The sequence below is a fragment of the Cajanus cajan genome, chromosome 2 (assembly GCF_000230855.2).
Source record: "Cajanus cajan strain Asha chromosome 2, NIPB_CcT2T_4, whole genome shotgun sequence".
NCBI lineage: Eukaryota > Viridiplantae > Streptophyta > Magnoliopsida > Fabales > Fabaceae > Cajanus > Cajanus cajan.
In genome coordinates, this window is record NC_138518.1 from 79,531,469 (window position 1) to 79,545,001 (window position 13,533).

General features: G+C 29.7%; 1 protein-coding gene across 1 annotated transcript; it reads right to left on the reverse strand.

Annotated features, from left to right (window-relative positions):
- Window positions 1-9,732: 9,732 nt before the first annotated feature.
- On the reverse strand, window positions 9,733-11,621 carry LOC109816367 (cytochrome P450 71AU50). The gene is made up of 2 exons (XM_020381354.3): window positions 10,690-11,621; window positions 9,733-10,451 (listed from the first exon to the last, which is right to left on the reverse strand). The coding sequence occupies exons 1-2, from the start codon at window positions 11,554-11,556 to the stop codon at window positions 9,828-9,830; spliced, it is 1,491 nt and encodes a 496-aa protein (XP_020236943.1). The 5' UTR covers window positions 11,557-11,621; the 3' UTR covers window positions 9,733-9,827.
- Between the last annotated feature and the right edge of the window lie 1,912 nt (window positions 11,622-13,533).

Sequence of the window (13,533 nt, forward strand, 5' to 3'; positions counted from 1 at the left end):
CTCCTACCACAACTCAGCCTTTCGGCCTACACACCTCAGCCTTTCGGCCTACAACACCTCAGCCTTTCGGCCTACAACACCTCAGCCTTGCGGCCTACATCATCCAATATCATCACACATTTCATCATAATTGTACAACTCAACATATCGACTTTCAACAACGCACCACTAATACAACTCAACATATCAACTTTCAATTAAAATACAACTAATGCAACTCAACATCAACAACAATATTATTTACTCATCAACACACCATATTCATCCATTCTAATTCAACTCGGTACATAATGAATTATCATCTATGCGCCCGGCGCACTCAGAGTTACGCCCAGCGCATTTCAACAAAAAAGGGCACCAGGGGCCAGAGCGCCCGGCGCAAGTATGCCCGCGCCCGGCAGAACTCAACCAGAGAGCCTAACTCCCTTATGCGCTTGGCGCAATAAATAATTGCGCCCAGCGCAGGCCAGACAGAGACTCCAAGGAGTCTCTCGCGCCCGGCGTGCCCAACTCACGCCCAGCGTGGGAGAGGCAGAGACCTCCCTTGGTCTCGCGCCCAGCGCAATTCTAAATTGCGCCCGGCGTCTACCCTGGCAGAGACTCCAAGGAACCCTCCGCGCTCGGCGCGGCCAAAAATCGCGCTCAGCGCCAAACCAGAAACTCAAAACCAAGTTACAACTGACATCGCGCCCAGCGCAATTCAATCCTCGCACGGCGTGGGCCATCCAAAGGCAAATATTTTCAAGCACGCCCGGTGCACACATCTTTGCGCCCGACAACTTGCCTAAATACTGCCCTCAGGTGGCCACGCGCCCGGCGCGAAGAACTACGCCGAGCGCGAATTCAACAGCAAACTTAGACTTTCGAAAATCTCCTCAAAAACCTGCAAAATAACCAGAAAACTCCACATGCAATCGGTTCAACTTATCACATTTTCATCCAATAGTCCAAAAATACCACCTTTACACACATGCAACAACAAAATAAGTAGATCCCCAAATTTTTCTCCAAGCTCCGAAAAACCCCAAAATTTCATTTCTCAGCCACCTCTACTCAGAACCAGCAATCATTCAACAGAAAAACCGATTATACACACTCAGTCCTAGCTAAACAAAGTAAAATCACTAGCTTCCCTTACCTCGGGCAAAAATTTGAGTTTCAGGGAAGAGAAGCGGAGAAGAAGGAATGAAGAAGAGAGAGCTTGAGGAAGAAGAGGGCTCCACACGAATCAGCTAGCCCCTCAAAACTTAGTCAACACCTACACACCAGAGAATCCAGAGAAAATTTGAGACCAACAGCCAGCAAAGAGAAGAGAGAAAATGAGAGTGATGGTTCTTGAGTTTTTGGAAAAGGAATAGAAAAGAGAGTGGGTCTCACAGTTGTTATGGGCTACAATGATACTAGTGACACGTGACACTTTTTTTTTGCCCAACAAAAGTTGTTGTGGGCTACAATAACTCTAATTAAGGGGTTGTTATGGGTCATAACGCCCCCCATTTAACTTTTTTTTTTGTTACTGTAGCACATAATAACCTTTTTTTTACAAGTAGGGGTCGTTGTGGGTTCCAGCACCCCTATTAACTTTTTATTAATTTTGTCGTTGTAGCTCATAGTGATCCTATATTTTTTTTGTTTACACGTGGGAGAGGGGGTCGTTGTGGGCCTTAATGCCCCCTATTAAGTTTTTTTTTTGTCATTATAATCCACAACAACCTTAATTTTTTTTTTGCACCGCACTATCAATGAGAATATGCCAAGTGGCCTTAACGGTAAAAAAAAATTGGAGGTCGCTATGTGTTACAACGACCCTTGTTTAACTTTTTTTTTCACCATACATTTTGTCAATGAGAATGCGCCATGTGGCCCAAATGGTCAAAAAAAAATTTGGGGGTCGTTGTGAGCTACAACAACCCTAGTTTAACTTTTTTTTTTTCACTGGGCATTCTACAGATGAGAATGCGTCATGTGGCCCCAAACAATAAAAAATATTTTTTCACCCCTCTATAAAAACAATTTCACCCCTCACTTAGCCCATCAGATGTAACACCTTTAGAACTATCAAACATCCTTCCGATGTAAATATAAATTAGAATTTGATTCATATTATTTGCAAAAAAAAAAATATTACTACAGATAATTAATCTTTATATTTAAAGTACAATAAGATTTTACTCATCAGAATTAATACAAATCCAAAATTTTTAGTAAAAATCTGAGATTTAATAATTGATTTCAAATGTGACGAATATGCAATGTTTAGGTTACCTATATATACTGTAAGGGTCGTTGTGGCTCATAACTACCACATTTTTTTTAATGTGTTCTAAAAACATTTAAAATAAAAAAAAAGTGTAGTTGTGACCTTACAATGACACTAAAAAAAGTGTAATTGTGGCCCATAGCGACACTTATATATATATATAACTAAATTGTTGTATGTCATTCTTAGTGAAGTCACCTTGTGTTGTTGTAGGTTAGAACAACCTATTTTGGATCATTATAGGCTGTAAAGCCTCAATCTTAATGATTTAAAGAAAAACAATTGTCACGTGTGTCATTAGTATTACTGTAACTCACAACAATACTATTTAAAACAGCTTGAAAGACATAATATTTTTCAAATCAATCAATTTATATAAATAATTTATAAAAAAAAATCTCACAAGGGTAAAAAGATGATGATCTTTAACAACTTAATAATTTCTCTCCATAACATTTTTCATAAAATAATCTAACATGGATAAATGCATATTGAGAGAATAGGTATTTGAGATGTATAGGTATCCATCTAAATCCATTGTTACGTATTTGAAATTGGCAAGAAACAATTATCCACGAAGGTATTAGCTGCGAAAATAAATTTGTAGAAAAATTCGTAAAAAACTTATTTCCTACAAATTTTAATGAAAAATTCCTAGGAAAATCCTTAGGTAATAGAAAAAATTCTAGTAGTGCCAACGCCTGACATGTAGCAACATTGCAACAACCTAATTACCTAGTTTGAACCATGACTTTCTCAACCCCTGCCCCTAGATCTAACCCCGAAAACATATACTCCTTCTGGTATCCAATATATGTAATAAAAAAGCATTTTTATTAATTTAAAATATAAATAAATTTTAACTAATTTTATTCTCTTTAATGATATAATCTCTAAAATATCTTTTATTTAATTGAAATGATATATTCAATCACTTGTTTCATTCTTAAAATTAAGTTCCTGAAAGATTTTGTTTTTTTTTAATTATATAATATCTTGTCTCTACTCTCTGCTATATTTGTCCGTGTGTAAATGACATGCAAAGTCGACATGTAGAAATGGCAAGTAGATATGTATTGTGAGGAAAACTATTATGTCTTGTCTAAGTCATCTGGCAACATATATTTGGCAGCTTAATTAAAACAATGCAAAAATTAGGAGACACTTAGGTCCAGCTGTATTATTGGTTAGGCCCTTCTGCTAGACCCAAATTAGGCTTAAGAACCAGAATAAATAAATAAAAACAAAATTTCTAAAATAAATTAATAAAAAAATTATTTACCAAAATAAATAATTTTAGACACATAGGATGAAGAAAGCTTCAAAATGAGTGATGATTTGTGGAAAGCGTCGACTTGAGTGACAAGTTCGTACTGCTCAACTGTTCCCACGTTTCAAAAAACAACTGAAAACGTCAATATCCCTGACGTTTTCAGTGTATTCTTTTTGGCTCAACTCAAAACGTCACTATATCATCTGATAAGAACACTTATGGTGATGCAGTGGAAGAAACCAATTCATCAGAGTTAGACTACGAGTTTATATGTTTTTTCCTTTCTAGCCAAAGACTTGACCTCTATAAATCAATTGATTTTCGATGTGAAGATATGCTATTAGGTATATCCTGAAATGGAAACACTCAATTTGTATATGAATTATATACATTTTATTGAACATTATTCTGTTTGTGTTTGCATGGGCACTGCACAGACCCATTTGTTTTTTCTGTTATAACAATACATGTCATGCTCTCGTCAATAGGTCATGAATATTTGATTACAATAAATCTCTTGGTTTTCATTTGACTGCAGGAAGGGATGGGATTTTGTCCGAGGCTCAATGGCTTCTTGATATGGGTCTTCATCCAAACTCCAATTCTGCAATGTAAAATAGTTGATGGCCTATAGGATTCGTGTGTATTGAGTTGGTCATTGTATTTTCTATATAAATAGTTGGAATGATTTTACTTTATTTTGTGTATGTGATTCACAAATATCAGGCAATGGAGTACTTACTAAACTGCAGAGAGCAAGGGGGTGAAAGTTCTGTCCGAGAATTTTACAAATTCTTGTCTTGAGTTTCAAAAAGCATCACGGTAATGCATTTTTTTTTCTTCATAAAATAAAGGTAATAGAGAATTTGGCTAAACTGAAACACAACTGAAAACGTCAATACCCCTGACATTTTCGGTGTATTTTTTTGGCTCAACTGAAAACGTCACTTCCAGTGACGTTTTCAATTGTTTTTTGAAACGTCAATTATTTTTTGAAACGTGGGAACAGTATGAACAGTACGAACTTGTCATTCAGGTCGACACTTTCCACAAATCGTCATTCATCTTGACGTTTTCTTTATCTTACGTGTCTAAAATTATTTATTTTGGTAAATAGTTTTTTTTATTAATTTATTTTAGAAATTTTGTTTTTTTTTAATTTATTCTGGTTCTTAAGCCCCCAAATTATATCTATTGGAAGTCTCGCCCTCTTCACTTTCTAAGGTTATTATGTAAACAATTTATCCAAGAAATTTTTAAAGAAAAAATATTTTTTTTAATAAAATTATCAAAGTAAATCATTTTATTATTAGAATTTAAAATACGGTTCCCGAAAAACCAAATTGAACTTCTTTATTAAATTATCAAAAATATTAATTTTAAATAAATAATGAATATAAATTTTAATAATAATTAATATTTAATAATAATTTATTTATTTTATTTAAATAAAAATTTTATTCAGAATAATTTTATCATATTAATATTAAAAATTATTAACACAAATTTACATATTTAAATAAATATATAAACATAATATTTAATTTTATATACAGATTATATTTTATTGTAATAATATAGAAATTATAAATTACAAAAATAATTTGATTTTTATATAATATTTATTTAATAAATATTATATTTAATTAACTTTTATAATACTATTAATATTGAATTTATTAAACTTAATATAGATTAAATTCATTAAATATATAACTTTTCATATCAATTTATATACATTTAAAGCATATTATTAAATAAAAGAAAAAAAACACACAACAAAAAATAATATAATATTTAATGATCATTAAAAAAATATTTATAAATATTTGTATAAATTTTTTTACATAAATATTAAAATAATATTTGACCAACAAAATATTAAAACTTTAATTTTAAAAAAAAATAATTAACTATAAATATTTAATATTAAACCCTAAACCCTAAACCCTAAAAACTATAAATATTTAATATTAATTAACTTATTTTATTTAAATAAAATGTTTAATAATAATTAATTTATCATATTAATATTATAAATTATTAACACAAATTTATATATTTAAATAAATATATAAACATAATATTATATATTATTTGTATTAATTATATATATATATTTGGTAATTTTTTTTAAAAAGTATTTTTTCTGTAAAAATTTCTTTATCCAAATAGAGTTGTTTTGAAAAAAAAATTTGACAGAATATATAGTGTCACTAGTCGATCAAATAACACCCATGTCAAGTCATTTTTTTTTTTAAATTATAAGTTAAAGTGGCATCAAACAGTGTAATTGCAACATAATTAGAAGTACTCACGGGAGTCGTTTAAAAGTGCAGTTATTTAAGATTTTTAATTCGGGGACTCAATTTTTTTTAGCCTCTCGTATTTTAAGAAAAAAATAAAAATATTTTCTATTTTTATATTTGTATGTATCTTAACACCATAAATTTATTCTATATTTTTAAATGTTTTTAAAAGATAGGATTTCTTATTTATGTTTTAATTGTCATTTGATTTCTTTTTTTATATTTATGAAAGAGAATTGTATTTCAGATTTTATCAGTAGAGTTATCTTTTCGTTTCATATTAAATAATAAGTTGAATATATTTTAAGTTCCTTAAATTTAATCTTGTAATTTAAAAAAAATTGTTTTAATCGTTATATTTATATTTTGTTAATTTTTTTTAAATATTGTCACATAAAATTTATCTATTAGTGTCTTTATTCAACAAAACATCATATTAAATCTTATTAATACTACATAATTATCTTAATTTGTTACTTTTAAATATATTATTCTTGACTTGAGAAATTAAAATAAAAATTTTAAATTTAAAGGATAAAAAATAAATTTATCTTAAATTTGAAATATTAAAAATATATTTAAATTTAATCAATAACATTAAAAAATATAAAAAAAAATTGAAATAAAAAATCTACGTTCAATAAAATATTACATCCATTATCTAAGTTTGATATATATAAAAAAAATAAAAAATGTATTTAATAAAATTTGTAATTGATACTTAAAAAAAATTGTTTCAATTATCTTAAAAAAATTACACTATATACTATAATTATAATTATCCTCTCTAAAATTATATTATATACTTAATATAATAATAAGATGTATAAATTTTTTAAGGTTAAAAGTCTAATTTGGTCCCTTATAATATTAAAAGGTTTCAAAAGTCGCGCGTGACGAATTTGAGGTTGGCGAAGGCGACGACACGGTGGTGATTGACGCGACAGTCGTCGACGCGACGCTACATGAATTGGTGAAAGTCTAGGGTTTCGGTAGAAGAAGAAGAGAGAAAAAGAAAACTTAACTTGGTCATTCCATGTAAGCATTCACATGGCCAAAAATTAATTCCATTAATCAAATTTGGACGGAAGTCCCACATTGAAGTATTTTAAATTAAATTGGGACTAGATTGAAATTTAAAATTAAAGTGAGATCAAATTGAAACTTTTTAATATTATAAGGGTGAAATTAAGCTTTTACCCTTTTTTTAATAAAATTACATATCTATTTTTTTATTAAATATATTTTTACTTTATACTTATATTTAAAAGATTATAATATATTATTTTACCTAAAACTCATGTTGCCGTCAGTGAGCATAACGTGTCTAACAACAGGATCCAACAACTTTTTTTTCCCTGCCTTTTCTGCTTTGGGCCACAGTGAAACTTGTTTAATATATTTTTTTAGCTACGTGATTGGTATACATTTTTTAAAAGATTTAATTATTATTTTTAATACATAAATTAAGTTTACAAATTTTTAAAAAATTTAAAAATTATTTAATACTTTATTTCATTAATTTAAATTGACGAATAATCATAAAATTATTTTATACATTGATTTGAATTAATGAAACGAAGTATTAAATAATTATGCATAATCTATACATTAAGAACTTTAAATTTAACGATTGGATTATTAAAATTTGATGTAAAACATAAATTATTGAATAGAGTAAGTCTAGAATAAATGAATTTTTTTTTTCTCTGTCACACACACACACACACACACATATATATATATATATATATATATATATATATATATATATATTTTTTTTTTTTTTTTTTTTTTTTGTTGGAGCCAATTGTGAGACGCGGTATTCAAATTAGAATGGTAATAGATCAGACTCGTGAAGAAGGAATAATTAGTTATTCAATCACTTACACAGGAGGCTAAATTGTGGTGAAAGTTTCAAATGTGTAGGGATATATGTTCTTTTGAATTGTAGAAGCTCTTAGAAATGACGATGCATATTTTTGGGAGAGGGGTGATGCAATTGGTAAAATAGGTCTTTTGTTGTTTTAGAAATGCACAAATATTATTTATATATTGGCATATGGAGCACCCGCTATAGCGTAATAGTTATGCTAAATTTTGTAAAATTACTATATAGTGGAATGCTTAGAAAGATTAGTAATGAGTGTGAACGACATATTTGGAATTGGGTTCTTGAAAATACTTAATGATAATGACATTCAACGCCTATTATGAATGGGGAGATTCACGACTTTGTAAGTATGTTAGATTTTAATCATTTTATAAATTAGAAATGAAAAAATTGTATAATCGGATGAAAAGGACAATTTTTCAAGGTGATCATGCCAAACTCAAAATCATGTTTAAAACAGTGTTGTCACAATACTTCTGACTTTAGCATGCACTTTTTGAAATTGCATATATGTTCAAACAATAATATTAATGTGTTAAATCAATATAATATATTTAATGACTTTTTGAAAAGACAAAGGTCGTTCAGTTCAATGTATGATAATAGAACGCTATATAATGTGAAATACTTTCTTGTCGATGATATTTATTTAAGTGGAGTATTTTTGTCAAAAACATCTTAGGAGGAAAAATAATTTTTTTTACAGAACATCAAGAATATACAACAAAAAATGTGGGAAAAAAAGAAATTTGACATGTTCTAGTTTTGATTTGCAATTTTACGTAGTACAATGTGTGTTTGATACACGGATTCAGACAAGTATATAATGTCTAGGTGCATATAATATGGTTTTGAAGATAAAAAATAATAATAATAATTTTGATCATGATTATGTAGATAATGAAATCTCAACAGTTTAAATATTTAATGGATCTCATCCCAATTTTACAAAGTACTTGCAAATAAGAGCACATTTTTGTGGCAGACAGTTTCATGCATTAGCAACTTCAACTAAACTTGATGGAGCATTTTAAGAAAATTTCACAAAAAGAAAATAATAATAATAATAATTCATGTTTATGTAATACTCTATATTTCTCTTCAATTTTACTAAGTCATACATAAATAAACGAAATTATAATATTTTTTATTTTTTAAGTATTTATTATTTGAAAGTAAAAAAATTATATGAATAATAATTTTTCACAATTTCTTTTAATAAAAGTATAAAAATGTGGATTCCTTTATGGGATCTACGTAAAGTGAATTACGAATTTGAGTTGGATTATATCATTATAATAAATAACATGATGCTAAAGGACTCATAAAAATTAAGAGTATCAAGAAATTAAAATGGATGTTACATATGTCACCGACAAAACCATCCTAATAAGGTCGAACTAATGGTAAAGAAAAATTAAGATTAGATGCATAAAAACTTAGTTTCCATTTTTTTATTGTCATTATTGTAATCTTTTCTATGCATATGTATAAACACATTAATTGATCCACAAAAGTGTATAAAAACACAAAAATGGGTTGGAAATATCTAAGGTTGTTTTTCCACAAATTATTGTAGAAAAAGGTGCATTTATCTCATCTATGTCGTAAGCAAGGTTTAGCTACACAAGATAACCTTGAGGTACACCATTATCATTCCTTAATAATTCCTATTATTTAAGTGTCAGAAAATTACAAAAATTTTGATGAAAATATATAATTTTAGTCTTAGAAAATATAAATCAATGTCATATTAGACTCTAAAATTAAATAAACTTTAAAGAAATTTATGAAAAATATCTAGTTATTTTATTTTACAAGTCCATAAACTTAACCAATTACTATTATTTAATTTAATCTTTATACAGATGTAAATATTGTTATTACATGTTTTTAATTTTGAATTATTATAATTGACAGGTTGTACTTTCATATATTCATATAAAATTTTGTGAAATTTTATAAATTAATATGACAACTGTTTATACTTTTGGAATTAAGATAATGATTCACTCTTTTATTTGTTTTCTCATAAATTTTATTGAAATGAAGCTAATTAAACATAAAATACATACTAGGAAATTGTTTTCCCTAATCCCTTTCATTAGAAAGTCGATAGGTAGGAATGACAAGTAAAGGATTGGCCCTAGGCATTGTGAGGCCGAACGTATCTGTCATGTCCAAGTCTGCTGGTAACATGTCATTTGGTAGCTTCCAATCAAAACAATGCACAAGTTGGGCCACTGTTAGACGAACCACAGTAAGACCTAATTGCAATCCTGGACATCCTCTTCTGCCAGACCCAAATGGTATCAATTGAAAGTCGCGCCCTCTCACATCTATGTTGCTTCCTTCAAATCTCTCCGGCAAGAACTTATCTGCCTCACTCCAAACACTTGGATCTCTCATAACAGCCCATGCATTCACTATCACCCTTGATTTTTTAGGTATGAAAAAATCTCCAACCATACAATCTTCTGTGGATTGGTGTGGTATTAGTAATGGTGCCACTGGATGGACCCTCATGCTTTCCTTTACAATCATATCCAAATACTGCAGCTTGTCTAAGTCTGATTCCTCCACCTTCCTCTTCATACCCACCACAGTTTCCAATTCCATTTGGACTTTTTTCATCACCCTTGGATTCTTTAGGAGCTCTGAAAGTGTCCACTCAATTGCTGTAGCAGATGTATCCATCGAACCAGCCAACATATCCTGTGCAAAAAATAAAAAATAGTGTCAAAGAAGAGTGAAAATTGATATTCTAAAAATCGGTGAGAAAAGCCAACAAGCTTGTAGCTAAATTGGTATCGGTCCTAGTCGTTAAGACTAGAGGTGAAATGTTAATGTAAGTCACTAAGAGTAGGATATTCGATTCCACGTACAAACAGCCGTTATATAAAAATCAATTTTAAAAAATATATATGATGAAAAAATTCAGTGATGTCATTACCAGCATTATGGCTTTAATATTGGGTCGATCAATGCGATATTCAGATTCTACGGTACCAACAAAGCCCAACATGACATCCACAAAATCCTTCATATTGTCTTCTCCCTTCTCGGATTGCATGTGCTCATCAATAATTTTCTCAAAGAAGTCATCGAAGATTTTGTGCACTGCTTTCATACGCCTAACTAGTCCTTGAAGGTCAAGTTTACCAATATAAGGAATGTAATCACCTATGTTAGGAGTTGCTGCTAAATGCATTCCCTCTTGCATCACAGCCTTGAACCCCTTCTCATCCAAGTCTCGATCCATGTACTTCTTCCCAAAAACCATTCTACAAGCTATGTCTGCACTAAGTGTTGCAACCTTGGCACTGAGATCAACAACAGCTCCATCACTGGCTGCCTCTCTTACAAGCTTGATCAATAGGTCAAGCTCTTCCTCCCTCGTGTGTTTGAAGGAGTTAATTTTAGTTTGGCTCAGCAATTCCAACGTGCACATCTTGCGCATGTTGCGCCAATAAGAACCATATTCAGAAAAGCTCAAGTTCCTCTGTTCCCAAGAGATGTATTTTGCAGATTCATGAGGCGGCCTACTTGCAAAGACAACGTCATGCGTCTTGAGGAACTGTTCAGCAGCTTGGGGTGAAGAAACAACTATGGTAGGCACAAAACCTAAGCGTAAGTACATGATAGGTCCATATTTTTGGGCTAGTTGGTACAAATCAAGATGAGGATTTGGTCCCAACTTGAGAAGGCTTCCCAAAATTGGTAATCCTTTTGGACCAGGTGGTAGTTTCTTTGCCTTGTTGTTGCTTCTCAGTAGCCACAAATAAGCAAGAAAGGCCAAACCAAGTGTTATCCAAATCATCCTAGTTATTTGTGGAGTGTATATCTTATGAAGAATGGTGTCTGTGCGTTTGTGATGCAACTTGCAAGGGTTATATAATGCAAGAAACGTGGTGTTGTGGAAGATATATGTGATGGACAGTGACGAGTACCAAAATTAATCCGTATTTACGGGTCAGACAAAGGCACCTAGGTTGAATACCGCCTGCACAAGATATGCACTTTGGTATTTCCGCGTTTAGATTTTAAAGTGCAGCTGAAAACTCACCTTTTCGAAAGCATGCTGCAATCCAAATTGGATTAACTATCCTCATTCCTCTCCCACTTAAGCACCAAAAACAAAAATGTATTAACGTAGGAGAAAAAAAAATAAGAATAAATTAATAATAGAGAGAAGAAGAATCGGTGAGTATTAAGAAAAATTTAAGTCCTTGGTATTAGAAATTAATTAATTAATTAAATAATATATAAATGAAAAAAAAAACTTTTGAAGCGGCTGGAGTGGGAACTGTGGAAAAGGATGTAGATCTTTGTCGTTTAAGGAAAAAAAGTCACTTAAAAACTGCAACTTTTCGCCATCCATCTACTTCGACAGCTGATTGTAGCATTCTCTCACGTGTCTCATGCGCATGTGTAATCTGTATTGGGACACACATAGTCATTAAATTTCCTTAAGTTGTTCACACCCATTTCCATTTACTCTCATAATTTCTTCCCTTCACACCTCATTCCATTTACTCTCATACAGATCGTTGCCATTCGATATGTTTGTGGTCCAAATATTAGCATCATAAGCGGGTGAGTCACACTAAATTTTTTTTTTTTGTGTTGAGTCAGACTAAATTTGGATCAACTTTTATTCTATCAAAATTTAACGAGTTAGATTAAATTAAATTTATATAATTTTTTTTTAAATTTAACCAAACTTAATTTAATTATGAATATGTTGAATTGAGGTTAAATTAATCAAATTAATATAATTAAATTTATTTATTTATTTATAAGAATTTAAATATTTTATAATAGATGTAAATTATTTTATATCTGGTTATAAATATAATTTTATCAATTTATAAAATAAATAATAATATAAATTAAACTCTAAAATAATTTGTTAATTTGTTAAATCGTTATCGATTTGAACAACTAAGATTAATAAAAAATGAATATGTTATATTATTATAATGATATTATCAATCGAAAAATATAAAATTTGTTATTGAACAAGTGAGAAATTATTGTTTTAATTTTTGAGCAAGTAAACATCTAAACACTAACTTATTATTATTTATTTATTTATTTTATTACATATGATTCAATTAGGTCGAGTCACTAGTCAAAAACAAAAAAAAACTCATGATATATACACCTTTTTTTATAAGTACACATTTTTTTAAAAAAATAAATTCTTAAAATATCCTTAATTTTTTTTTGTAATTTTACACATCCAATATTCATTTTAGTATTTTTTTTTCTTTTTCACACACTTCCTTCTCTCTTCTTTTCATTTTCACATGTACTCTCCTATCTTTCTCCCACTCCCTAGCTATTTCAATATGTAGTTTTAAAATTTTCAGCTTTACATGACTCTCTTCCTTCCTTCTCTTTCAATTTTCATATTATTACTCTCTCTCTCCCCCCTCTTTTAGTTTTTACATATATCCAAACATAGAACTAATTTTTGACAATGTTACAGGCACAAGTAGTTTTCTCAACAGTGTCAAGGTGCAAGCCAAATGTGCATTTTCTCTTCGAGCATTTTCCCCCATTTACACACCTATAAAGTATAACATTAAATAATTCTAGTGTTTCAAAAAGTATTTTTTAGAATAATAAAATTAATGTTCCTGAAAGTATTTTATGAAATTGTGTTTTTAATATATTTTTGAAAAGTATTTTTAGGAACTATAAATTTAGTATTATAGAAAGTACTTTCAGGAAGTGTGTAAAATAACACACTTTCATAAAGTAATTTCTAGAACACTAAATTTACTGCTCT

Coding starts and splice junctions, on each gene's coding strand:
- LOC109816367 (XM_020381354.3), bottom strand. CDS start 11,556: ATGATTTGGATAACACTTGGTTTGGCCTTTCTTGCTTATTTGTGGCTA. Junction 10,452..10,689: donor ATATTAAAGCCATAATGCTG/GTAATGACATCA, acceptor TTTTTTGCACAG/GATATGTTGGCTGGTTCGAT.